This window comes from Protopterus annectens, chromosome 7.part0, assembly GCF_019279795.1.
Source record: "Protopterus annectens isolate FY-2018-M chromosome 7.part0, PAN1.0, whole genome shotgun sequence".
Classification (NCBI taxonomy): Eukaryota; Metazoa; Chordata; order Ceratodontiformes; family Protopteridae; genus Protopterus; species Protopterus annectens.
Genome location: NC_056739.1, coordinates 1,265,466,009 through 1,265,493,644, shown reverse-complemented (window position 1 = coordinate 1,265,493,644; position 27,636 = coordinate 1,265,466,009). Strand labels below are relative to the sequence as shown.

Below are 27,636 nucleotides of genomic sequence, written 5' to 3'. Positions count from 1 at the left end.
CACAACTTCCCAGATGGCTTTCCTCACGCCAGAGAAACATTCAATTGACAACCTACTTCAAACGAGTGGCCATGAAAACCCTGTTATCTGCAAGGCAAATACTGCAAGCCTTGGGGTTCATGGCCTCCTGCATAGTCCTAATTCCATACGCAAAACTGCATATGAGGAAACTACAGTGGTATCTAAAAAGCCTCTGGTGTCAACATTCTCAGGATCTAGAAGCAATGATTCCTATCATACCTTGACTACACCTAGAGTTTCTATGGTGGGCAGAGGCTTGCCACCAAAACAAGAGACTACCATTCACTCTACCCCCTGCCACCCAAACCCTAACAACAGATGCATCAGACTATGCATGGCGGGCTCACTTGGCAGGGAAGTGGATTCAGGGCAAATGGAACCCAAGTCAAATGTACCTGCATATCAATCAAAAAGAGATGTTAGCTGTATAGAATGCTCTAACAGCCTTCAAGGACCACATTCTTCCAGGAAAATTAATGGTAAAGACTGACAACACCACTGTTATGTGGTACATAAACAAGCAGGGAGGGGGGGTACCCATTTCTTACCCCTTCTGCAGACTAGCCATGGCATTGTAGAATACAGCCTTGAGCTACCAAGTGCATTTACAAGCTCAATTCCTGCCAGGAAAACTAAACACACTGGTAGACTAAGCAGAAACCTCATGGACCCACACGAGTGAAGACTGAAACCAAATATTTTCAACATGTTGACAAATGGGGGAGCCCATATATATAGACCCGTTTGCCTCCCCCCAGAACTACCAATTGGACAAATTTTGCACAAGGACTCCCCACAAACAAGCTTGGAAAATGGATGCTCTGTCCTTCAGCTGGAAAAACCTATCAGTTTATGCCTTTCCTCCTCTGCCTCCCCAAAGTACTGCTAAAGATCAAACAGGACAAACCAAGGACAATATTGATTGCACCAGACTGGCCAAGCCAACACTGGTACCCCCTCTTGCACAGTTGGCCCCATGGCACCTGCCTCTGCCCCTATTCTGTTGTCTCAGCAGGAGAACCAGATTCTGCACCCTCAGCTTCAAACCCTGAACCTAGCAGCCTGGCTAATTACCTAATCTCTCCCTTACCATCCTTCAGTAAACCAGTGATGGGTATCATTTTAGAGGCAAGGAGGCCTAGTACTAGAAAATCTTATGCTGAAAAATGGTTCCAGTCACAGAATCTTTTCCAGTCTCAAGGGATGAGCACAGCAGCGCCCAGCTTACCTCAGATTTTACAATACTTAACTGAGATGCTTCACAAGGGACTTTCTTTTTCCTCCATCAAAATTCATGCCTCAGCTCATTATAATAGAACCTTCCCTCTTCTCTCATCCATTACTCAAGCAGTTCCTCAGAAGGGCCAAAAATTGTGTATTGTGTTCAGGACAGTGATGACCTCCTACCCTGGCTGAGGTGACAAGTAATGAAGGAAATTTTTGTAGTCTCTGGATATTATGTTCCGTAATCACCTCTCCCAAGTGATCTTGAGCCACTTAGTAAACTGGAAAGACAACCTCCCCTTCGACTGCATTCACTATACAGGAAAAATCAGGTAAGGCTTCAGGACCTTTGCTGGCCATTCTTAAAATAGCCAAGGTGACAACTCCCCTTAACACTGCAGTCCTGTAGCAGCACCTCCTGCTGCTACTTGATGCCTATACCAGGACCAAGTATATCTGCTCTTTTGCATTTTGGAAAACTTCTTTTGAGAGGGATGGTACATGACCACCAGAGCTGTTACATTTTGCCAGAGTCCCCATACCTTACGGTATCTGCTAACTTTCTTGCTGAACAGTAGGGGTTCTCAAAATGTGAAGTCCACAAAGGTTGGCTTTATTTCTTCAACTACATCTGTGAGCCTAGCAATGCCTGCAGCCAATGGTATGTCTGAATCCTCAGCAATGATACAAATTATATGCAGTATGTAGTTCATCAGCGTTGAGAAGGTGGCAGTATGAGCTTTTGTCTTCTGTGTTTATGGCCTAGATGAAGCATTTGATTGGTCAAATCCTATTCTGCAATGGACATATAATTGACATCCTTCAATGATGAGCAGATGCCAACTCTTGCTTTATTCTAATGAACACGTAGGCTTTACAATGCTGAAACCTATTTATTTCAGGGTTGCAGCACAAACAATTACACCTGAAAAAAAAGCAGTTTGAATGCAGATGTATACATTAGAAAACCTAAATTCTATGATCTATACACCATTTTGTTTACTATTTCTTTATATTCCAATAAAGCATTTCTGTATATACTGCTGCAACATTTGCAAATACTGTACACTTGTCTCAGTTTTGTATGCTTTTTAGTCTTGTAATGCCTTTTTTCCCCAACTGTGGTAAATCAATAGACCAGATATTTTTGAACAATTTGTTTTATATCTATACATACACACAGTAACAATGATGTGAATAAAAAGGGACCTTAGTGGTCTAGTTCACATACCTGTTAAACAAATAAAATCACCAAGCACATGAACTATTTTATCTGACTTCCTGGGCATCCTTTAAAGTGTCCACAAGGGGTGGTTACCATCCAGGAGATCCAGAGAGTGAATCTGCAAGTCTTCCACAGTTTTGTTTGGTTGGGGGGGGGGTGGATAGAGTTAGTGTCCCAACCCCTCTTCTGCAAAAGATTAACTCCCCAAACAGCTTACTATGGAATGACTCAGGAAATGCTGAAATCCCTATCATCCTAGCTGGTGGTAACAGACTCTGCAGGTGGTTTTAAATGCTTGATCTTTCAGAGAGTTTTTTTTGGGCTTTTTCAGTGAGGAAGGCCTCCTGGCACCTTGGGGACCAGAAGAAGGCTGCATGAAAACCTTGGGAAGACTATGAGGAACAGTCTAATGACATTCTGTTCTGTGAGCATGGAACACTGACTGTCCTGGTGTTTGAATTCAGCGGGATTTGATGAGTGGGTGGTATAGAGGAAAGTACAGGCACAATCTGCATGCTAGTGCCAGCTCCAACACTGGAACTGTGGGTATGATGCCAGGAACTTTCAAATGGTTGTGAAATGAGTGCATAGTATGGTGAGGCAAGCAATTAGACGAAAAGTCAAGCAAGCTGCTGCATAGCCACTGAAGGCGGCAAAGGCTTTGGGGATCTGACATCTTAAATGGGGCAAAAGATGAAGTCAATGCTGGCAAATATGTTGGTGTGTTGGAAGAGACCAGTTATGTCTTAGCCAAAACATCACTGCTTCTGTTGCTGCACAGGGAAAGGACCACTGTCATCCCCTCTCCTCCCATACAGCATGGACCCATTTCTAGAGCAAGTATGACTAGAGGGAAGCCATCCTCAACATGAGATCTTGCTGCAGATGTTAATGGGAAGGCTCTACTAGGGGAATGATGTCCTAGGTATTTTCACTGCTGCACCAGACAGACAGCAGAAGATACCTCCATGGAAATCTCCTGGTGTTGGTGATACCAGGCCAATGGTCCCTAAGGAGATACTGATATGGATTTCTTGGAAGGGACTGGAGCATCAGAATTCCTGATGACCTCTTAAAAGCTTCCTTCATTAAAGGACATTGGTTTAGATAAGAAGAATCCAGCTTGGCAGTGAAATCTCTGTAACAGAGTGAAAATGCACCTAAAGACATGCATTAACTGGGACTTCAAATTTCCTACTGCAGGTCACACTGCTGAAGCTTGACAAGCAAAGCAAACTTAGTGTTTACACTGTCTGAGTCAGTAAACATACTTGGAGGACTAACAATGGAGGTGGTGTACCCACGACCAGCACAGCTGATACCTGACCACAGATTCCAAAGAAAAGATGAAAACTGGCAGAAAGAGAACCAAACAGGAAGGTATTATGGAAGGGGGGGGGGGGAACAGGGTTACATAAAATGTTAACAGTTTAGCATTGATGGCAGGGAGTGAACTAAAAAAATGTTAAAACAAAATATTGAGCCAAAAGTCTGAGTAAGTCAATCATTTCAGAATGGAACATGCAGGAGTGAAGAGAGGGGAACAAGAGAAAAGGAAAAACTGTGAGGAAGACACTAATGCTAAGGACATCTAGTGTACACAGCACATAGACCTGAAGGTGGCCTACTACTTATAAGACCAGGATTCAGGCAACTGAACAATAAGGATAGTGCACAAGACAGCTGCAAAGAGGTCAATATATGAAAGCTATATACATCTCAAAAAATAAATACAATAAAAAGAACACAGTAGAATAATTTCTCGACACACACAAGAAACTTTCGCAACAATCCAAAAATCAGAGAAACGTTTGCAGCAGTTAGTTTTAAGCTGTGTCATCCCCATAAAGCATTACTTTGGCTACTGATGTTAACATCCTTTTTAGAAAGTCTGAGTCACTTAAAAGGATTAATGTCCCATTTTTAGAAGACATAACTAAATACAGTTTAGTAGACAGCAACATGCTAATTTCAAAATCTTGAGTATTCAGTAATAGTAGTCTTTAATGCTGCCCCACACCATAAAACATTTACTGATGCTATACGCCCCAGTGATCAACATATTACACAGTTAAACCACTGCATTGATAATCAATAAAAAATGCAAATTATAAGAACAGTGAGACTCTCATCTAGCACAGCCAACCTAACTTTTCAGTCATGAATGTGGTATTATTAATCATTTAATGAAATAAAAGACAGTCCATTTGTACACTACCTCTAGAAGTTCTGCATTAAGCCACTTCCCTGTACACATTTGCTTACACCATACCAATTCTTCCTTGGTGCAGAATGGGCTGCAACTAAGATATGTTGGGCTTCCAGTTTGATTCTTGTATATGTTATCATTCTGTGACAACAAATTCCATCAATCAGTATTTGCGGTATGCATAAAACATCTATATTTACAAAAAGAATGGTGATCTGAAAACCGGAAGAGAGGAATTTTCAGACTTGGAATATGTTTTACCTGCACCATGTGACTATACAAAGCAATAACATGGACCCTGATGTCTGGAATTATGGTACTGGCCAAACAGCAAGTAATGTACACATGCTTGCAAATTATGCTCCATTTTACAAGTCTGCAGTATTTGAAATGTATACCATACTACCCCTATATAAATTCCCTTTTTTGCCTATTATAAAATATATATATATTTTTTTCTGCATTTCAATAAAAAAAATCCAACATCAACTTGGGTTGGGCAACTATTTAAAATATGGAGAAAAAGTGCATCATGAAGTTTTTCAAATTTAGTATAAAAGAATAAAGAATGTATGGTGAAGCATGAATGGCATCAAAATGGTTGCAGTCCACAAAAATAAAACCAGCAGGCTTATTACTCCATCCTTATGAAGACATGTTAGCTTTAAAATGATGCACTTGCACAGTGCAATGGAAAAAAAAAAAGTCATAAGGTCTCACTATGCATATTAAAACAGGAAGGCAGTAACAGCAAACCTTGGTTCAAAAGTGTGATAATCCATGTCTCTTTGCTGTGTTAAAAGGATCACATACACTTTGTGTCAGATGCTTTAGCCCTGCTTTGAAATAAGTCCGACATTTAATGGTGGCAAGTTAAGGTGGTTGATTAGCACCAGTTAAAATCTGTACAGCTCCCTGTATGTTACCTGCATGTATGGTTTCACATCTTTATTACAGCTCAGAAGTCATTTATTTTCTGAACTCAAGTTCAAGAACAGTTATCCAACGCATTGCGACTAAAGCCACATGCATAGTTTCTGTAAAGTGGCAATGTATGGCTTATAACAATCTAACAGTCTGCTGATTTCTAGATGGAAAGTGTAGCAAATGCTGCTTCTAGTAACCAGATGCCTTCTTTCATGCTACTGCAGAAATGATGAATTCTGTCCAGTTTTGGTGTGATGCTACTTTATGACACACTGGAGCAGCGTATGCTTGGAGAGCCCATTTGTGTAAGGACCTTGTCTAGCCACTGCAGGGGTCCGTTGAGGTGAAGTTCAATCCAGCAGGGGGTACTGGTCACTGTCTGACGCCTACAGAAAACAAAGCAAAATACTCATGTCATAAAATGTGAAGTCAAGAAAACTACATAATTCACAAACATATTCCTTCTTAAAAACAGGAATCGTGCACATCAACTCCCAGCAGTGTTTTAGAAACCACACTAATGTCTGTATTTGTAAACATCACAGGGACATTACTGACTACAAAGACTCCACTTTCTGTTTCAACTGGGAGAAGAATTTCTAACAGAAGCAGATATAGCACTTACATAGTGCTTACTTGTAAAACTATCTGGTCTATAATTACAACTTCTAGCAGAAGTGTATCCTCAAAAGTACTCTATAAAAATTGATTACAACTATTTCTTCTCTGAAACCACTACTGTTTAATGACTTTTCACTTGACAATACATCTTTGTTTTTTTAAATCAATAGTGGAAATATTAACTCTGCAGTTTTGTGTTTCACAAAGACAAGGTTGTAGAGCACTTTAGTATTTTACAGTGTTTACCCTGTATTAAAAAAAAATGTTTAGTTTACTGAGGAAAAGAACAAGAAGAGAATTAGAACTGCATACTTTATAACTTGATTGTCCTTTTTCCAGGGCAGGAGATCTACTACTTTGACTACAAGCCACCTCCTAGTGGATTACTATTGTCATCACTACATCCTCAACCGCAGAGATTAAGGACTACAGTAACAATACCCATCATAACTCTGCTCTGAATGCAGGAAAGCAGCAATAAATTGCTTTAATTCAAACCAGGTCCCTCCCAACTGTAACTGCCTGTGCTGTACAACAGGAGAAAGTGTAAGAAAAAAACAAAAAACAGTTAAGGACAGTTGTGGCATTGAAGTATGGCTGCTGACTGTTCATGAGGGCTGGTCTGAGATGACAAAAGGATGAAATATCTGCAAAATCAGCTGTCCAAATTGAGGGCTCCCCCAAACCAGGATGCTGCCTACTGAGGTCTGCTCTAACTGAAGAACAGCAGGAGAACAGCCAGAGGGAACCAGACTGTTAGTTTCCTGGATTCAACTCGTGTCCTCTCTCAGTATTATTAGGCTATAATGTAGGGCAGAAGAGGTACATCTGAGCAGATGATGGAGCAGCAGTGCAGAGAGAAATGAAGACTTCACAAGGGAGATTGTTCTCCCTATCATGCATCAACACACAGTAAGGAGCTTATCACAAGACCTAAGGTACAACATATCAGAGAAATGTGAACAGAGGGTTAAGTAATTACTGAATGCAGCCAAAAAAGACAGTAATGGCAGCAACAGTTGGGAGACGGCAAAAAGGGAGAGGCAGGTAGATAAAATGCTTCGAGTATGGACTGGGTTCTGATTGATGGAACTCTGGAGGGATGGGGACATGCAGCCTGTAGACAAACATAGAAAGGAGCTAAGGGAGCTGTGGAGAGTGGGAAGGAGATTGTCATTTGGAAGAAGGTAGATGTCTGGTAACAGGACTGCAGAAGAAAGGAAGTGGAAAGTACTCAGAAAGGTTCAATAGACTGCCAGGCATCATGTAGAGAGGTGAAAAAAGGAGGTAATGAACAGATGTGCTAAGAGTAGGAAAAGACAAGAGCTGTTACAGTGAATGGATCAGAGAAGGACTGAAGGCGAAAACATTAACAGGAAAAAAGAAGGATTTTGAAATGCAGACAAGGATACAAGAGTAAGAGACAGAACTGAAGCAGAAATGAGGCAGGAGAAGGAGCGAGGGAGGGAAATTATGGGAAATGGGGAAAGGCAGGTAGTAACAGACTAGACATGGAAAGGAATAAAAACAGCAAATATCTGAAATAAAAACTACCAGAAGAGACTGGAGTTGCTTTTAGGGACAGAGGCAGAAAGGTAAAAGAGGGAGGGGTGGGTGACATCAAAGAAGGCAGGAAAGAAAAGCTTGAGATTCAGGAACAGGACAGAACTGGAAGGCAGACCTGGAAAAAAACAGAGACTAGGTACAGAATATTATTCTAAGGTCTATACAGGCAGGAAAGGCTACCACAGAAGGAAACAAGGGGGAAGGGTACTGTTAATTAGTGACTCAATCAATAAGAAAGACAGCTGAGAAGAAATGACAATGATATGGTACTAGGGATAACACTGGGATGGACGAGCAGGGAAGGCATCAAAGCAGTCACAAATGAGTGTGCAGAGGGACAAATTACTTTATGGGTGGGACAGTCAGTATGAAAATAAGAAAGGCTAGCAAGGAATTGAGACAAATCAGCATTCTGCCACTGCAGTCAGGAAACAAGAGGCTCAAGCAGAAAACTACTAGGAATATAAATGGGGGTAATGGATTGCCAAGAGACTTGGAGAAGCTTGAGGCAGGGGCAAGTTTATTGACAGGGACGGACTCCTTCATAGTCCAGAACAAAAAGCTGTGCTGAAATCCAGCCTTAAGGCATTCATCTAGATAAATGTACCCTTAAACTATGGTGGAGGTAGCAAACTAAAGCAAAAACTTATAAAGGAAAAAATTGTTCACTACAGCAATAGAAGGAACTGAAGGGGCAAGATATTAAGAATGTAAAAGAAACTGAGTGAGGAATACTGCTGTGTAATTCCAAGAATCATTGGGTGCATGAGGGAGCCTTTTTAGGTGAAGTTTATGTGAACATACCAATAATACAGACTCCTGAAACAATGAGCAAAGGTGTGGCACTAATTCCTAGGTATAAGGTATGCAGAAATGCCAAACTGGATAGAGTATGGTGGTATTACAGGCAATGAGAGATCATGACTTCAGTAAAGGAAGCTGTGAGGAGGCGGTAGCTGGTGAACAAGATGATAGGGAGAAACGGGTTAAAATGAGTGGGATCAGAATACAACAGGACTGTAGAAGTCTGTCAAACAGATCATATATGCCAGAAATGAAAGAAGGAAAATATAAATGGGTCAAGGATAAAATACACGTGTAGAAAAGCAAAAAGGGCATAGGCATTCCCAGACCAAGAGTAGAAAGATAAATGAATTAAGAGTAGTTCAGAAGGTCTTTATCCAACTTGTGCAGGAGCAAATGGATTCTAGAAAGAGTACTAAGCAATGCAAAATGAATACAGATGCCATTAGGATTATGTCAATGTGTGTTGCTGTATGAAGCAGATGAGAGTGCACAAAAAGTAAGACATATGGACAAGAGATAAGACTTCAATAAAATAAGTAAAAAAGAGTGAAAAAGGAATGTCTGAATGAGCTGTGGAAAATTATTAGGAATGAGATGTGGAGGAAAGGAGCAAATAGAAAATGAGGAAGAAAGTCCTTGGCAAAAAAGGGTCAGGGGGAAGTAAGGGAGGATGAGAGGGCATAAAATAGAAGCATGGATGCTACAGGGAAAAAATCTGTTAACCAGTAGTCAGAGTTATGGGCCCCCTATTTCATGGGGATTTAAAGAGTATACAAACCCCACATAACAGATAGTTTACAACAATTCACAACTGTTCCACACAAGGTTATGTAGTAGTATGTGCATATCAAACTAGTCTGGTTACAAATGTAAGTTTCTTTTTACAATGGAATGAAGTAAATGCTTATTTTTAATTGCATATATAATGGTAAACAACATTAATCCAGGGGGTCTGCTATTTCTGCAGCTACTTAAAGATAATAATTGCATCTGGAGATCATGTTTAAAGTCACTAGAGAGGCAGGCATGTTTGATATATTCTGGTAGTCTCATTTCAGAAACAAGAATGTATTTACTAAAGGACTGCCTATGTCATGTGTGAAAATTTAATAAATGTTGGAAAAAAAAAATATTTACTAAAACCCCCTGAGCCCAGCTCTACTTGTGACAGAAAGGTCTGATAAAAGTGAAGCCGCAGACAGCCCTTGTAGGGCTGTACCATGACCTAAGGGTGGAGAGGATGGGAGGGGGGTAAGTGTGTACGAAAAAGCTGGTGGTCTAGGCTGCAGTGACCTACTGATAAATAGATTTTCAAGAACAAAGTAGAAAAATGGACGGATGGGTTCAGTCAAACTGTACAGTGGCTGGACACAACAGAGAATGGAGAAATGGCTGAAGTACCAAACAACTTGTCTGCTTTGTTATTGTTTATTTACTCTAATGTTTAATTTGGCAAAGGTAAAACATATAACAATCAGTTATAAAGACACAAAAGAATCAACACATGAAAGAGTAATATGCAAAAAGGAAATGCATGACAAATACTGCCACCTCTGCAATATTAGCTGGCTCTCAGGAGCAGTCCTACACTCTTTATGGCTCTGAAGGAACCTCATTCAAACTTTCCACTACCGTAACATCTTTTAGCAAAAAACAAGTCGGCACCAAGTATCGTCAGGAAAGCACGGACACTTCGTATAAGCTTTCATTCACTTTAATGAACATGAACTTCATCAGAATGACCATCTACCCATTTTACAATTGTATATACATATATATATATATATATATATATATATATATATATCATTATTAATGAGTCACATGTCACAAATTAATAAACATTTAAAGAAGCAACAAACACTGCTCAATAAAAAAACTTTTTTACATACAAAAACCTAATTAAAATGTTCACTTAAACAATTAATATGAACTATTACAAGTATATATATATACATGTGTATATAAACTACATACATTGTAAAAAGCATTTTAAATTAATAACATTGTTTAAGCCTGGTGCTCAGCGTCACCGCTTAAACCAATTTGCCAATTTTTTTTGTTTTTTTGATTTATTAGTTTTAGTTTTCAGCTTTTACCAAACATACACCAGATGGCTGGAATACTACCCCAGATAATTACAGACAAACTGACAATGAAGTTTAGTTCAGGTAGAAACTATGAGTTCATATGCTCACCAAGAATACATGACCTTGTTTTACCGATCCTGGCAAAGTAAAAGACACTACTGTGCTTCAGATCTGTGTGCACCAGCAGCCTTGAATAACAGCTACTCCTGCTAAGACAATCCTTTGTGCACACTTCAGCTAACATTTACTGGGATTCAGAAAGGGCTGCCACTAGAAGTAAGCCCTGACATGATTGAAAAAAACACTAACAGCACTCCTTTATGAGTAACAAACAGGCCCACTGTAGTGATTCTACATAGCTGGTACAACCACTGCATTGGGCTGTCTACTCTGTGGTGCTAAATGCTAATGAGGCATTCATGGGGGGGGTTGTATTAATCAGGCATGTGCTCCCCCACCCAGAAATGCCTGCAGGAAAGGATTTATACAACTCAATGATTCACAGAAATGTTTGGGTGCATAAATTAGCACAGCCAACCATGTTAACTAACACAACCAAAATCCCACATTCTCCCATTACATCTTGTAGGATAGACCAGGTTTCAAGATACTAATCAGGGAGTTTAGCAAAGATGTGGTGATGGTGAGGTGTGTGGTAATATGTGAGAGTGCCTGCAGACTGTGAGTTGTTTTGGATGTGTGTGTGTCAGTATGACTGTGTGTCTATATAGGTGGTCACAACAGGGGGTTAAGTTAGGGAACAGGTAAAGTACGAGTGTGCATGAGGGAGATCAGGTAGGGAGTGTCTCGTATGGTGAATGTCTATGTTGGGGGGGGGGGTGGCCACCATACTTTTCGACTCCCTCAAGAATAACGAACAAAGCCGGTAATAATGGAAGGGGTGGGGGCTTTAGCTGACACCTGAAAAATGTTTAAACATTACTCAGTGTCACTTACAAAGTTAAAGGAAAACTCCACCTTCTCCTACAGTTTAACTCAACTCTTAGGTTGCTTTTCTCACTCCAGTATGACTCCAGTACTGTGTAGATACCTGAAACATGCTTTTCCTTTATAAAAAAGAAGTTATGTACTTACCATAACGTTCCATGTGAGTTGTTCATCTCGCCTTCATTCTTACACATGGGTTCAGAGAGTAGCTCGAGGCCAAGTCCCTATCCCATAATGCTCTCGGTCTCACCTCAGATCTAGTTTGCTGATCCCTGCCTGCAAAAACACGACGACACAAAAAAGGCACTCCAGCCGGAGTAAGAAAAACCTAAAACAAGACCCACCATGCCACAAGTCTTACTCATTCTTTGAGAAACCTGGAGGGGGAAGGTGGGTGGGAGTGTAAGAATGAAGGCGAGATGAACAACTCACATAGAACATTATGGTAAGTACATAACTTCTTTATGTGAAGCTGTTCAATCTCGCCGTTCATGCTTACACATGGGTAGCGTCCCAAGCACCCTAATCCTGGGTGGCTCACGGGAGTATATTCCTGATCACAGTGGAACCAAAGGAAGCCCTGTCCTCGGAGGCCCTATCTACTTTGTACTGCGTGATGAAGGTATGCGGCTTAGACCAAGTGGCAGCTGCACATAAAGTGTCCAAAGGCAGCCTAGCTGCATAAGCTGAGGAAGCAGAAACAGCCCTAGTGGAATGCGCTTTCACGCCATGTTGTAATGGTTGATTCACTGAGGAATATGTAAATTTTATGCAGTCAGTTAACCATTTGGAAAGGGTAACTTTAGATACTGGTAGCCCTTTTCTTAGTGTGAGCATGAAAAACAAAGAGTTGTTCTAGTTTTCTAAATTCCGTTGTTCTGTCCAAATAGAATCTTAATTGCCTGTGACCATCAAGCTTATGCAACATATACTCCAACTTGTTAGAATGGTTACTGAAAAAAGTTGGGAGTTCAATAGTTTGATTCAGGTTAGTCTCGGAACACACCTTTGGAAGGAAGGGTTAGTTCTCAGTGATATTCTGTCAGGATGAAACACCAATTATGGGGGTTTGATAGATAGGGCCTGAAGTTCAGACACTCTAAGCGCCGAGGTAATGGCTACCAAGAAAATTGTTTTCCAAGAGAGAAGTTTCAAATGGCAGGATGATGCAGGCTCAAAGGGAAGAGCAATAATCCGTGACAGCACAAAATTCAGATTCCAGGGAGTAAAAGGTTGTCAAACAGGCGACCTAAGATGTATGGTACCCTTTAAGAAGGCCCTACACAGTCTGTGAGACATTAGGTTAGAACCTTCAGATCCGAGGTGGAAATTCGATATTGCAGCGAATTGAACTCTTACAGTGGCAGCTGCAGCACCTTCATGAAAAAGCTTAGTCAGGAATTCCAGAATGCTAGCAATTGGTGCGACGTCAGGGTCGATATTATGCTGGGAAGCCCAAAAAGCAAATCGCTTCCATTTGCTGGCATACAACTTTCTAGTGGAAGCTTTATGAGAAGATACAAGAATATTGCTATACCTCCACAGAAAATTTGTGTGACCTGGCTAAATTGGGAATCGGAGCAGCCAAGCTGTCAATTTGAGGGACTGAAGAGAGGGATGAAGGGCCCCTGATGAATGTGTCAGTAGATCTGGAACTGGGTCCAGAATCCAAGGTTCCTCCAGTTGGTAGAGTCGAAGGAAGGAAAACTAAATCTGCCGAGGTCAAAACGGGGCTACTAAGATTACTGTCCTCCCTAGGGCTTTGGCTTTCTGTAAGAATTTCAGAATCAGGGGAGTTGGTGGAAAGGCATATAGGAGTCCCGGGGGCCAATCATGTATGAGCAAGTCCCTTGGGCTGTCCCCTGGTGGGGGATTCAGGGCAAAGTAGCTTCTGCATTTGGCATTCATAGGGGATGCAAACAGGTCGCAGCAAGGCTGGCCCCATCTGTGGAAGATAATCTCTGCAACCACGTCTTTGAGGGACTACTCGTGCGGCATCAGAATGGCTCTGCTCAGTTTGTCCGCGATCACGTTGGATTTCCCTGGGATGTGTGTTGCTATCAGAAAGCACCCGGTGGGTACAACCCACTGCCAAATTCTCAAGGCCTCTCGACATAAGGGGTAAGACTTGGTTCCCCCTTGTTTGTTGGTCTGGATCGCAATTGTCCCCAGAGGTAGACAGTCGTGGAAGTACTGCAACGCCAAAAGTACCGCTCTCAACTCTAGGACACTGATGTGCAACTGTGAGACTGTCTCTGAACGGTTGCCTTGGGCTGTTCTTCACTGAAAAAGCCCCCCCCCCCACCCTATCAGAGAAGCGTCCATGGTCATCGTGGCTGATGGCGGGGGAAGAACAAATGGGTGACCTACTGTTACCTGATTGCTGGTCAACCACCAAAGAAGATCCTTTCTGCAAGAATCTGTAATCATGATCAAGAAAGACATCGGAAGTTGTTGGTAAGACCACTGGGTGAAAAAAAATTGAAGTATTCTCATGTGCATATGCCCCAGAGGAACCGCTATGAGCGTTGCTCCCATGGTACCTAGTAGTTTCAACATTTGAGAGGCTGGTACTTTTTTTCTCATCAGAATGTCTGATACCTGTTTTCGAAGAGTGACTATTCTGTCCAGTGGCAATTTTACCATGGCAGTGGTAGTGTCTAAGTCTGCTCCGATAAAGGAGATACACTGTGAAGGTGACAGTGCAGAAATGTTGAAATTTATAGTTATTCCTAACTGAGGGCACAGATTGAGAGTGTGATCCCTGGATAGAATTAGTTGATGCCTGGAGGTGGCGGTAAGGAGCCCAGATACGGAAACACTCAGAATCCTAGACGCCTCAGGTGAGCCGTAACCACTGCCATGCATTTGGTAAATATTCTGGGGGCTTTTGTGAGACCAAAGGGCAGTGCTCAGAACTAATAGTGACTGGCTCCCAGCCGGAAACACAAGTGATCTCTGGATGGCCTGGCCATTTTGATATGATAGTATGCATCCTTGAGATCTATACAGCACATCCAATCGTCCGTTCCTAGGAAGGGGAGAATCGATTGAAGCATGACCATCCAAAACTTCTCCTTCTTTATGAAGGTGTTGAGTCTGCTGAGGTCTAAGATGGGCCTCCAGTCCCCTGTTTTCTTTGGAACTAAAAAGAATCTAAGAATCTAGAGTAGGTTCCGGATCCCATTTGGTCTGCTGGATGACTCTTTTTTTTCCCTGCAGCCTTTGAATTTCTATGGTTGCTTGATCCCTAAGACAGGGTGGAACATCTGGGATTCTCCTTCGAACAGGTGGGGGTTCTGAGAATGGGATGATGTAACCTCTGGTAACAATGCTTTTGTACCCAAGAATCTTTTGTAATGTCTAGCCTGGCATCTGGATACAAAAACAAGCAACCCCTGACTGCCTCCAGAGTAGGACAGTCGGGCCTCCTTTCAGGAGCGCTGGTAGGGCTTGCCAAAGAACTGATCCCTGTTGCCCTGGTTTTGCAAACCCCCTCTGCCACCTGGGCAGTGTCTTCCATTATTACCCCCTCCTCTGCCCCTGGTGGGGGGTTAACTGTGTGTTCTGAAAAGTTCCTTGAGACTTCCGGAACCACATTTTCCACCCTTTTGGGGTACGGTCTAGTAAGGGTGGAAAAATGGACTCCTACGGCAGACTAAAGTCTGTCCATCTTGCTCACACCTAGTGAGGGTCTCCTTGACTTTAGGCCCGAAAAGGGATGAGCCATCAAATGGGGTATTAACGAAGGAAGACTTGAAGGATTCCGCAAAGGAGCATAAGCGCATCCAGGAATGTCTCTGAAGAGCTATTGCTGAACCCGCTGCCCAACTCAAACCATCGGCTGCATAAGAAATGAGCCGCATGGACGAGTTGACCATGGAATTAAGGGTATTAAGCTGGGCTGTCACCTTATCAGAGACACCTTCATCTGTACTACCCTGCAGAGCATCTCCAAGCTCTTTTAGAAGATCTCTCTGAAGATGGGTAAAATGAGTCAAGTAGTTTGCCTTACAAGCACAAGGTGCAGGGTTCGAGTCTCACAAGGGATAATTGGCTAGGCTTAAAATACCTCGCAAGAGCAGTTAGCCTAGTACTAATCTATGAATCTAGTTGAGCGATCGCACAGCAAAAGTTGCAGAACTAAAGATGCGTTTCCCATATTTGTCCATAGTCCTGAAATCTCTATTAGGAAGATGGACAGTAGAAGAGGTTTCAGACATCTTTCTTGGTGGCCGGCACCACCACTATGGCATCAACCGGCACTCCCTTGGTGAGGAGCATTTTATCTTGGGGTGACATAATAAATTTGTTGGGCCTCCAAGGGACAGATAGTATCGGGAGACTCCCACTCCCTTCGAGCAACCAGTTCCATTAGTTCATCGAAGGGCGGAGTCACCCAGGAGGTGGAGGGTTGAGACCCAAAGGCCTTCAGGAGCACTGACTCATCATCAGTAGGGCTAATGGGCTGCCAGTCACTCATCTACTTAAGGACTTCAAGGATATCAGAAAAGGAGATATCCTCTGAGGGGGACCGTGGGGACCCTTCTGACTCCTCTAAATCATTGTCTGATGTAATAGACTCCGGTGGGGGAGTCCAAATGCCTCCTCTTGGAAAACTTCTTCCTGCAAACCTCATCAGTGGAGGGTTTCTGGTGAGGTGTCAGTAGAACATGGGTCACCCAATGGGGCTACCGGAGGCTCTGGGTCTCGACGCTTTACAGGGACCCGTGATGTAGAGGCAGAAAGAGGCACTTTAGGGGAGAAACAGGAAGGTCCTGATGATGATGGAGTCTTGGAAGACATAAACCTCCTCATAGCATCAAAGGCTCCACTGCCCCAATGCGAGGAAGCAGCCAATTCCAAGGAGGACGGCAACATCCCCGGCGCGGACACAGTGGGCTCCGACCCAGAGGAAGGAGCCAAGCTCATCTGCACCGAAGCTCTGAGGGGAAGGGTCAGAACTGATACCTCGGTTAGACTCCCCCCCCAGGGAGCTGACCAGAAAGTGTTGGCTCCCAGACTCCTCGAACAACACCGAAGCAGTCTTAGTTGACGGAGCCGATAGCACTGGAACAGGCCTTGGCTCCGAAGGATCATCAGTTCCCCCTCCCCCGGCTTGGCTCAGAGACACAGCAGGTAAAATGGGCTTTGGAGCCGAAACTGGTTAGGTGGAAACTGATAATAATTTTGCCGGGTTCTCGAGAAGCCTCTGCACAACTCGGTCCATATCCACATCAAAGAGGGTTCTTGAAGAATGAGGTGAAGGTATCGAAGAGGCCACCGACTGCAAGGAGGGTGACCAGCTCCGAAACACCATCTCGGTACACAGCTCCGAAGATGCAGAGCCGGTGACCGCACCTTTACAGCAATGCTTGGAGACGATGACTTAGGCTTCGACAAAGCTTTAGAGGACTTTGACCCCTTCGATGACTAGGAAGCCTGGTCAGCCTTGTCCAAAGACTCCTGAAAATCTGGTTTCGGCAAACCTCTGTCCACCAGTTTTCTCCTGTGCTTTAGTAACACCCTGCTGCTAAAAGAGTGGCAAATGGAGCAATCCTCCTGGAGATGGACTGGCCCCAAACAATAAACACAAATGACATGCAAGTCAGTTATTGACATTTTCTGCCCACACTTAGGGCATTTTTTAAAACTGGACTTTTGTTTCTCTCTCTCTGATCAGCCATATTAACAACAAAAAAGTACAGTTGTGTACTTACCATAAATGTAGATGTTCGAGTGTATTCACTGTTGCAGTCATTACACTTGGGTTATCCTGCTGGCAGGCTACCCGCAGTCGGCCTGAATTCTAAAATCCTGGTCTGGCGTCGGTTGCTGTCACCTCTTCCCTGACGTCAGTGTGCCAGGGGTATAAAAGATGCAGCCGATGCCATTTTCTTCAGTTTTTCTTGCCCCAGATGTCAGGTGCCCCCAAAAAGGTGCAAGCACTAAAATAAACAATACCTTCATCTACAAGCAAATACACCACATAGGTTGTATAGAATAGAGAAGTACAGATAAGTCCCAGCAAAGAAAGGGGGATGGTGGGTGGGTAACCTGGACTGCAACAGTGAATACACTCGAACATCTACATTTATGGTAGGTACACAACTGTACTATGTTCATTGTGTTTCAATGTTGCAGTCATTACACTTGTGTTGAATCCCAAAGCTGAGGTTGGGCAGCTGGGGTCTAAATAGAATTAGCAGTGGCTATAAGGCCCTGCAGAACTGCAATGGCAAAGCCTACTCTGGATTTACAGTAAAGAGGTAAGTGGTAGTGCTTAGTAAAAGTGTGCACTGAAGTCCATGTTGCAGCCTCCAAAATATCCCTGGTTGTTACTCCTCTGAGGAAGGCTGCTGCCCTAGTAGAATGTGGTCTAATGCCCTTAGGCACTGATTTACCATGTTGTGAACAGGGCCGGCCTTAGGCATAGGCGAACTAGGCGACCGCCTAGGGCGCTGTACAGGCCGGCCTTAAAAGGGCGCAATTGTATACATTTGCGGACCGGAGTTCTGCTGTGAAAATGAATTGAAAATGAAATGCCCCTAACTGGGAAAACTGAAAGGCAACAACAACACGAACATTACGACAAATTTCACCGCCGCCCATAGAGGCTAGGAATGCGCCCTCCCCCACTGCAAACACGAACTTCTTGTTTTTTTCTATCCAACACAGCCTCTGCCCTAAGCTCACTCCCACCTCTCGTTCCTTCTTTCGTTGACGCATTAGAGAGTCGGGTGCACCTATTGGCTAGTGGCAATCGCGTTTCCTGGAATCTGTGGATGTGAGTCAGCGTCGTTTTGTTCCTGGATCTGAGTACTTGCACGTGTTTTGGCGTTTTAATTTCTACCGGCGACTAGGAGGTAAGTGAGCGATGGGGGCCGGGGATTTATATTTCAGAGTCTGCCGATGCTATATGTGGGCTATTTCCTAAAAAAAAGTGAAGCCTTTCGTGGTGAAACTTAAAAAGAAAACAGTAAGTAGATATTCTTTGAAACTTCAGTGTTCAGGAGATATACAACTAAATCTTTTTTGTATGTTTATTTGACTTGTAAACCAATTCGGGTTGTGGCTCTCTGGAACATACCGCCTACTCTGTTAAATTAAAAATAAATAAGTACAGTATGTGTGCATGCCTTTCACAGTGGCAACATTGCTTTTTTGTTAAGGATATGGACTGAATGGTACACTTGTTACTGATACCGGGTAGTAGTGCAAATATCAATTTGCTCTGTGGCTTACAGAACTGGAATTACTTGTATGTTTCTAGAGTCTGCAATTTATGTAATACTGAAGCAAAAATGTTCAGCATATGTACATTAGATATCAGTGCTGATCTACATCGTCAACGCTTAAAATTGCATCCCTTGCTGTTTGACTTTTGTGCTGATGCGTTAACAATTCCGATAGTTCTTATTGTGGAATATGGAATTAACTTGCTACTGGAACAGTTTTTGGTTTATGGAGTGATTAAAATAGGATGTTTTTATTTCTGATCAGTGTGAATCCTGTGCGGATTGTGTTTTTTGTATTACTATATGACATTGTATAATTTTGTGTGGCGCTTTTTCCCCGGGCCTCAACTGAAAAGGTTTTTTTTTTCTTTGCCTAGTCGGACTTTCCAGTTAAGAAATGGAAATAAACAGCTAAATGAATATATATTTTTTTCACAGTGAGTTCTACAGTACAATTTAGTGGTTAACATGTGGTTCTGCCACTTTCGCCTAATAGTATAACAGCGTTTGTTAATTAGCATTGGCCTTCTGTGGCAGATTTTGACCGACAACAATCAGTCAGTGTCCTTTTACTTCCTGGAACCAGGAATTCCTTGTAGGTTGTATGCACTATTGTGGCTATAACAGTATGCACACACATTTGCTTGTGGTCCAAATGATCTGTCAGGCTGTGTGGAACAGCAGTATTCTATTGATGGCATTACCCCGTGCCCACATACTTTTGTCTTAATCATGGCTTCAGAAGATAATTACTTTCTGACTTGCATACATTATCACCTGGATCCCCACAGATGACATCTGACTCTGGGAAGGAAATATGATGGCACCTTGTGCAGATGCACATTCCACTAGAACTATCTAGTCAACCCGACAGTCGCCGAGCAACTTGTACATTTCTATGAACCCAGGTTGCAGTTTTTGGCAGGTAGGATTTCTGAGACATCTGAAGCTATATTTTGTTTTGTTAAGTCTTGTTTTTCTACGAATGGTGTGTATTATGAATTACACAACTCTGCATCTATGGTGCGGTTTTTGATTATTCCTCTCTTTACAGCTTTGGTCTATGGGAAAACATGCATACAAGCCTGTAAGATTATTGTCTCGATACTACAGTTTTGCTGGTACTACTGTGGGTTAATGCCATGAGGGGGCTTAAATAACTGTCGTTATCAGTACCCCCCTCCCTTTTTTTTTTAACTGTGTACACCCGTATGCATTTGCTGCACACTTTTGAACATCTTAAGTACATCGCTACTTAAAGAATTTCTGATTTAATCGCTTATAGGAAAATAAAAATGAATTCACTCAGTGAGAACATTTGCTGTTTGTTACCTATAATGTAGTAACTTTAGCCTGCAGTGCTCTTTCATTAGGGAGGTCCATCTGGCACACTTGGTTTTCTCTAAACTTGGATTTAAGTGGTACTTTTACCTTGCTTTCTGCCATTTGGAATATAGACAGATGCAGCAGCTTTGCAACGGGGGATAAGGAAAGAGCTTGTGTAAGGATAAGTGCGATGTGCTTTGTGAGTCTGTCTGCCGTAAATATTGGGTGGCTGTGAAACGGAGACGGAAACTAAGATGCACTGATGATGAACACTAGCAGTATGTAAGGGACTCCTGAATCTACGCACTACTAATTGTAGACATAGAGTAAGTGCAATTTTTATATACCGCAGTGCCTGGCTATTTAGCTGTGATTTTTTTTTTTCCTTTTTGAAAATGTCTAGGACAGTTCATTGGTGCAGTTACCTGCAAAGGTATTTGTTGGTAGGTTTTGTATCATGTGCTGCTGAATTTCAAAATGCCTATTGATTAAAACATGTAGGAATAAATAATTGAATTTACTTGGCCTTCTTGCCATAGCAGAGGAATAGCAGTGTATGAATGGGAGTGATGTAGACGCTATGTACAATAGCGGTGAACTTTTTTATTGTTTGCAGTACACTGATCTCGCAGCAAAAATGTAATTTGAATGTAGAATGGTAATATGATTTAACATAGTAATTCATGTGCTGGTTTATATATAAATATTTTGTAGTACAAGTGAAAGAAGCAAGTGTGGCTGCCTAATATGTTCTGTCTAAGGAACAGACTCTGCTATAATATCTCAAGGAGATGTAGTGGCAGTAGCAGTCATATTATACGGAGGTTCTGCAGTGGTGTTGTATAAGTGACTTGCGATCGTCTGGCGTGCATCAATGGTGTCGGCTTTTTTCTTTTTTTTTTTTGTAGCATACAGTATGTTTACACTAATGAGAGCATGAAGCAGATCAGGCTATATAGTAATGTAGAGTTGCTGCTACACTAGACCATATGTGAACTTATACACAAACATCAATGCACCTTGCAAAAAGTTAATACAGTCTCATGACTGTAGGTGAATGCTACACTAGCAACAGATCAACCAAGTTTAAGGATAATTCAGCTTTCAATTTCAGTCAACTAAACTACAAGGTATCTTACAGTATGACTTTGGATTTTCATGCATTTAAACATGGAAAAAACTGGAGTGTTTTGTGGGAGTGGCCCATCTGTGGGCGTGGCTCACATGGGGGTGTTCCTTGTGTTCAGTGTGGGTGGGGCTTAAGGGGCGCCAGAGCAGTACTTCGCCTAGGGCGCCATTTCAGCTAAGGCCGGCCCTGGTTGTGAATAGCAGAAACGAATGCAGTGTCCTATCCATTTTGAAATAGTCTGTTTTGAGATAGCCTTTCCTTGTGATCCTGCAGCATATGCCACTAAAAGTTGCTCAGTCTTTCTGAAAAGCTTTAGTTTTGTCCAAGTAAAAGCGTAGCTGTCTGTGTTTGTCCAAAGTATGCAGAAGTCACTCCCCTTTATTCTGTGGGTTTGGGTAAAAAGTAGGCAAATGAATGGTTTGGTTAAGAGCCACAGTGGACACTACCTTAGGCATAAATGTTGGGTTTGTCCTTAGAGAAACCCTGTCCGGATGGAAGATAATAAAAAATAATAATAAAAGGTTCCACAGCCATTAATGTCTGTAACGCTGAGACTCTTCTTGCTGAAGTTATTGCTAGGGGCAGAGCTGTTTTCCATGATAAGAATTTTATCTCAGCTGTATTGGCTGGCTCAGAAGGAGGCAGTGTGAGTTTTTCCAAGACAAAATTGAGGTCCCATACAGGTACTGGTGCTCTCCTTGGAGGTCTTATGTTTTTGGCCCCCCTGAGGTACTGCCTAAGCAGTGGATGTGAAAAAATCGGTGGGTACGTATTGTAACGAGCTGAAATGGCAGAGGCATGGATCTTAACTGATGAGAAGGATAGGCCTTTGTCCAGCATTTCAGTTAGATATTGTAAAATCTGAGGAATATTTGGAGCAAGTGTGTCAATTCCTTGTGCCTGGTTGCAAGCACAGAATCTCTTCCATTTTTCTGCATAAGATTTTCTGGTGCTGGGCCTCCTGGCCTCCAAAATAACATCCATAACTGCTTTGGAGAGAGGTGTATTCTGAATCGTTACACTGTGCTGGGCCTCCTGGCCTCCAAAATAACATCCATAACCGCTTTGGAGAGAGGTGTATTCTGAATGGTTACACTATCCGCCATGCAGCTAGATTTAGGGTTCTGGCTGTGCAGGATCTGATTGTTTTGTTGGGTCAGTAAATGAGGAATTTGAAGCAATGTCCAGGCTGGGCCTTGAAACAAGCTCCTTAGGATGTGGTACCAGTGTTGGCATGGCCAATCTGGGGCAATCAGTATAATTTGTGACTTCTCTTGTCTGACCTTTAGGAGTACCTTGGGGAGGAGAGGCAGTGGAGGAAAGGCATATACTGTAAGGTTGTTCCAGCTGAAAGACAAAGCATCCACTTTCCATGCTTGCTTGTGATAAGTCCTTGTACAGAATCTCTGAAGTTGGCAGTTGTGAGGGGAGGCAAAAAGATCTATGTCTGGGCATCCCCATTTCCTTGTTAACATGTTGAAGATTTGTGGATCTAGTTTCCACTCATGAGGATCCATGAGGTTTCTGCTTAGCTCTTCTGCCAGAACATTTGTTTTTCCTGGCAGGAATTGAGCTTGCAGGTGTGCTTGGTAAGTCAAAGCTGTATCCCACAAAATCAAGGCTTGTCTCCAGAGGGGATAGGAGTGTGTGCCCCCCTGCTTGTTTATGTACCACATGACTGTGGTATTGTCTGTCTTTATCAGTAGCTGTCCTGGATGAAGCAGGTCCTTGAAAGCTGTCAGGGCATTCTGAACAGCTAGCATCTCTTTTTGATTGATATGAAGATGCATCTGGCTTGCGGGCCATGTGCCCTGAATACATTTTCCTGCCATGTGGGGCCCCCAGGCATAATCTGATGCATCTGTTGTTAGCATTTGCCTGGCTGTGGGTGAAGTGAATGGCTGTCCCTTGTTGTGGTGACAGGCCTGTGCCCACCATCGAAACTCCTGTTGCAGGCAGGGAATGAGTGAAATTAATGATTCCAGGCTGTGGCAATGTTGAGTCCAAACACTTTTTAGATACCATTGTAGTCTCCTCAGCCTCCTTGCATATGGAATTAGCAGAATGCAGGATGCCATGTAGCCCACAGCCTACAGAATTTTTCTTGCAGATAACTGGGTCTTTGTTGCCATGCTTTCAAAGTAAGAAGTCAGTTGCCTCTGTTTGTCTGGCGTGAGATAAGCCATCTGGGCAGTTGTATTTAAGCTTGCACCCAGGAATATTATCTCTTGAGAGGGTACTAGTTTTGATTTCTTTTCATTTACTGTGTACCCTAGGCAAATTAGTAATCTTTTTACAAGCGCCAGATGCTTTAGTAGAATGTCTTTGGTCTCTGCTTGTATAAGGCAGTCGTCCAAGTAGGGATATATTTGAATTCCTCTTTTTCTGCAAAATGCAATTACTGGTGCCAGGCATTTTGTGAAGACCCTGGGCGCAGTAGATAAGCCAAAGGGCAGTGCAGAGAATTGGTAGTGCAATTGAGCCAGCTATGAATCTGAGGTATCTTCTGCAAGACTGTCTGATTGGAACATGCAGGTATGCCTCTTTGAGGTACAAAGTTACAAGCCAAGCCCTCTTGCCCAGCATTGGCAGAAGCTGCTGCAGAGTCAACATTTTGAATTTCGGAACATCCAGAAAGGTATTTAGAATAGACAGGCCCAGAATTGGTCTCCATGCTTTGTCCTTTCTTGGTACTAAGAAAAGTCTTGAGAAAAATCCTTGTCCCTGCTCTTGTTGTGGCACTGGCTGAATAGCCCTCATGTCCATGAGAGATGAAACTTGTTTTTTTGTGCCTCTGTCCATTGATTGTGTGGCAGGTCTGGCATACCTTTTGCCTTTGGAAGGGTGTGAAAGTGGAACCTGTAGCCCTGAGAGACTATTTAAGACCCATTTGTCCTGGGTGATCATGTGCCAATTTTGTGAAAAAAGTGCTAGCTTTCCCCCTAAGGTAAGGGTGCTGCCAAAAGATAAATGCTTGGCATTGGCAGAGGGAAGTCATTGGAATTGTTTCCAGTATGGCTGTGATTTGTCTTCTCCGCTTTTGGAGGTAGAAAGCACCCCATTGTTTGGGGCTGTTGTCTGCCTCTAGGGCGTCTTTATCTGCCTCTTTGTGGCCTGACTGACACAGGAAAGGACCAATTCTTAGAAGGCCAGTTCCTGCTAAATCTGGGTGGCTATACCTGTAAGAAATCCTTTACTGTCTGCATACTTAGCTTTATCCTCCATTTTCTTCAACACCTATTTTGCCTTAACACCAAAGTATCATGCTGTAATGGAGCATCCGATAATTTTGCTTTAACTTGATCAGGCAAAGTCTGTTCCTTTAACCAAGCATGCCTTCTAATGACAGAGCCTGTTACAGCGGCCCTGCCTCCAGTGAATCATAACCACATTGCAAAGTATGTTTTCCCACTTGTTCAGCTGCATGCAATAAATCCTGCATTTCCTTGTTCTCAGAACATTCAGAATTTGTCAACATTTTCTGTTTTAGCAGAGACATTAAGTATTGCTGATATTTAAGCATATGAAACTGACAATTTAAAGCCATTACAGCCAAGGTAGCAGAAGTGTAAACTTCTTTCCCCCATCTGTCCAGTGCCCTTGAATCTCTATCTGAAGGGACAGGGTTTTTTGCAGTAGCTGCCTTGACCCCTTTGGGACCCTGAGAAATAGTTTCTGGGTCAGCTGCAGGGTTTTTATATAGAAATTTATGAGAATCTGGAACCTTGTAGTATCTGTCTGGCTTAACAGGTGCAGGAGGTAGAGAGTCGGGAGACAGCCCGGACTCTGAAAATACATCATCTACAATGTCTAGAACAGGTGGAATAGCAAGATGTCTGTGCTGAGGTAGTAAAAGAAAGTATCTGAGCCTTTTCTTAGAATCTGAGTAATCTTGGCTCACCCAGTGGAAATGCTCCCTCATGGTATGCAGGGATTCCCCAAAGGAGTAATCCTCAGGAGGAGAAGCTGAAGGGATAGATTCTTCAGCATCAGAATCCTCATAGGGAGGAATAGAGTATCCCTGTTCTGAAGAGGAGTCAGAGGAAATGGAAACCTGATCAGAGGAATCATATTCAGTGTCTTGCCTAGGCCTCTTATCAGGAGGGGGGATAGGAACCCCTGATCAAAGTAATTAGGTCTTCAGCATCTGTTTCTTAGGCATGGAAGTCTGTCCTGGAAAATGCTGTACTTGTTTTCTTGTCTTTAAAACTGTTTTAGTCTTTGTCTTGGATGCTGAAGTTGGCTTGATATAAAGCTGTGTAGGTCTGAAAACACCCTCAGAAGCTGATGCCTGCTCAGCGGCTCCAGTCTCATCTGAGGGATTAGTTTCTGAAGGCCCAATACCTTGAGTATCCAGAGGCCTAGTAGTCTCCACGTGGGAGTCGGAGGCGGCCTGTGAGGTAGCGGATGTCAGGGGCTGCAAAACCACCTCACTGAGAACCGGCGACTGGCCTAGAAGAGGCTTCGTCGTCAGTCTTGGACCTCAGACGCCTGTCCTTTTCTTTTTCCTTGTGCTTTTTATGAACTCCGGTCGTCGGCTGTTCGAACGGCATTATATAGTTAAATCTTCAGCCAAAGTAATGAAAGGCAAAATCGTACCGACGCTTAATAGTGCGTTGGTTAAATCTAGCACAAAACCGACAACTAGCAATGTCGTGGTCAGGGCCTAGGCAAGGAATACTGTAAGAATGAAAATCCTTATGAGGTATTTGCTTCCCACAAGAAATACAATTGTTAACTTTTTCTGACATCAGTCTGGAGCAAGAAAAAAGTTTCCCCAATGGGGTACTTAGCTTTATTGAAGACTTCGGATCTGAAATTCAATTTCGAAAATCTGAGGAGTCTGCTGTCTGGCACTTGCGAAATGCTTTTGCATCGGGCACCGCATGGCAAGAAAGACTGAAGAAAATGGCGTCTGCTGCATCTTTTATACCCCTGGCGCACTGACATCAGGGAAGAGGCGACAGCAACCGACGCCGGACCAGGACTTTGGAATTCAGGCCGACTGCGGGTAGCCTGCCAGCAGGATAACCCAAGTGTAATGACTGCAACAGTGAAACATGATGAACATCTATATGCACCAATCAGATAGCAAATCTAGATAAAGCTATGCAAACCACACTAGAAAGGTAACGGCTAATAACACAGCACACACACAGCAAACTCTACAGAAATAGCAATCTGTATATATAACGCTAACCACAATTTTACTAGCTATTAAAGTGTCTACTATCAAAAGGTTATAATAGGATAGGAAAAAACACTGTTTTAGTAAACAACAAAAATATGGCCAACAAATCTAAGAGCAGCCGCTCTTAAAAGACGCAATTCTCATAAGAAAAAGGCAAGGATAAAGCCTAAACTCAAACTAAGGCTAACTAGCCCAAAAAACGCTCTATTCAGAGAAATTATTTTTAGATAGCAAGATTAAAAGAAAACAAGAAATACTGGCCCGAGCTCTGTCTCGGCCTCCGATCTGTTTCAGTGGCAAACTAGATCTGATGTGAGACAGAGAGCATCATGGGATAGGGACTTGGCCTCGAGCTACTCTAAAACCTTGAGCTTGTGAAAGCGGCCGACTTGGAGCCGATGGATCGGCTCTGAACCCATGTGTAAGAATGAATGGCGAGATTGAACAACTTCACATCTTTTATTTCCTCACTTTGGTATCAAAGGAAGGGAAAGAACACCCCCTTTTTTTAAGCTTAACTTCTCACATAAGTTGTAGATGCACTTGTCTACCCCTGTACGACATGCCGCAGACAGAGAAATTTGTAATCAGGAGTGCAGGCTGCTATAAACAAGACAGATGAGTGAAACTGTTTTCCGCTGTCTTTATTGACAACTTGCACTGAATAACGGCTGCTTCAAATGTAGCCATGCTTTCCATAGCAAAACAGAGCAATTAGATCAGTCAGTGGTTCAAAGGTAGTTGTCACCTCTTTTGACAAATTGACATAGGCAGCATCACAGTATTGAAATGCTAAGCTTTAAACTTTAAATGTTTGTTGTTTATACTACTTTACATTTTAAGATGATTTGAATGTAGTATCAAAGATGTCTGTTACATTTACAGAAAAATCAGAAAATGTTTACTTGTAAAGTATCAGCACATTTACCAAAGTGTAGGGGGAGGGGATGTCAATTCCTCTTGGACTACAAAAAGCTACTTTGAACAAAGCCCTGCCATTTAGCTGCAGCTCTATAATTCTTTAGTATACTATAAAACAAGCACTGAAGCGCACACAAATGAGGGCCAACCAAGAAATAAAAGAAGCAATCCTATTACAGACAATAAATAAGAT

The 27,636-nt window shown here is 42.6% G+C and overlaps 1 protein-coding gene across 2 annotated transcripts in view; it reads right to left on the bottom strand.

Moving 5' to 3' along the window:
- Positions 1-2,074: 2,074 nt before the first annotated feature.
- The window catches only part of SMAD3 (SMAD family member 3), a 1,147,441-nt gene continuing 1,121,879 nt past the window's right edge, over positions 2,075-27,636 (bottom strand). For both annotated transcript variants that reach the window (XM_044077876.1, XM_044077878.1), the window contains exon 9: positions 2,075-5,992. In XM_044077876.1, the coding sequence (XP_043933811.1) occupies positions 5,869-5,992 (124 nt within the window). In that variant the 3' untranslated portion in view covers positions 2,075-5,868. The remainder of the gene's footprint in view (positions 5,993-27,636) is intronic.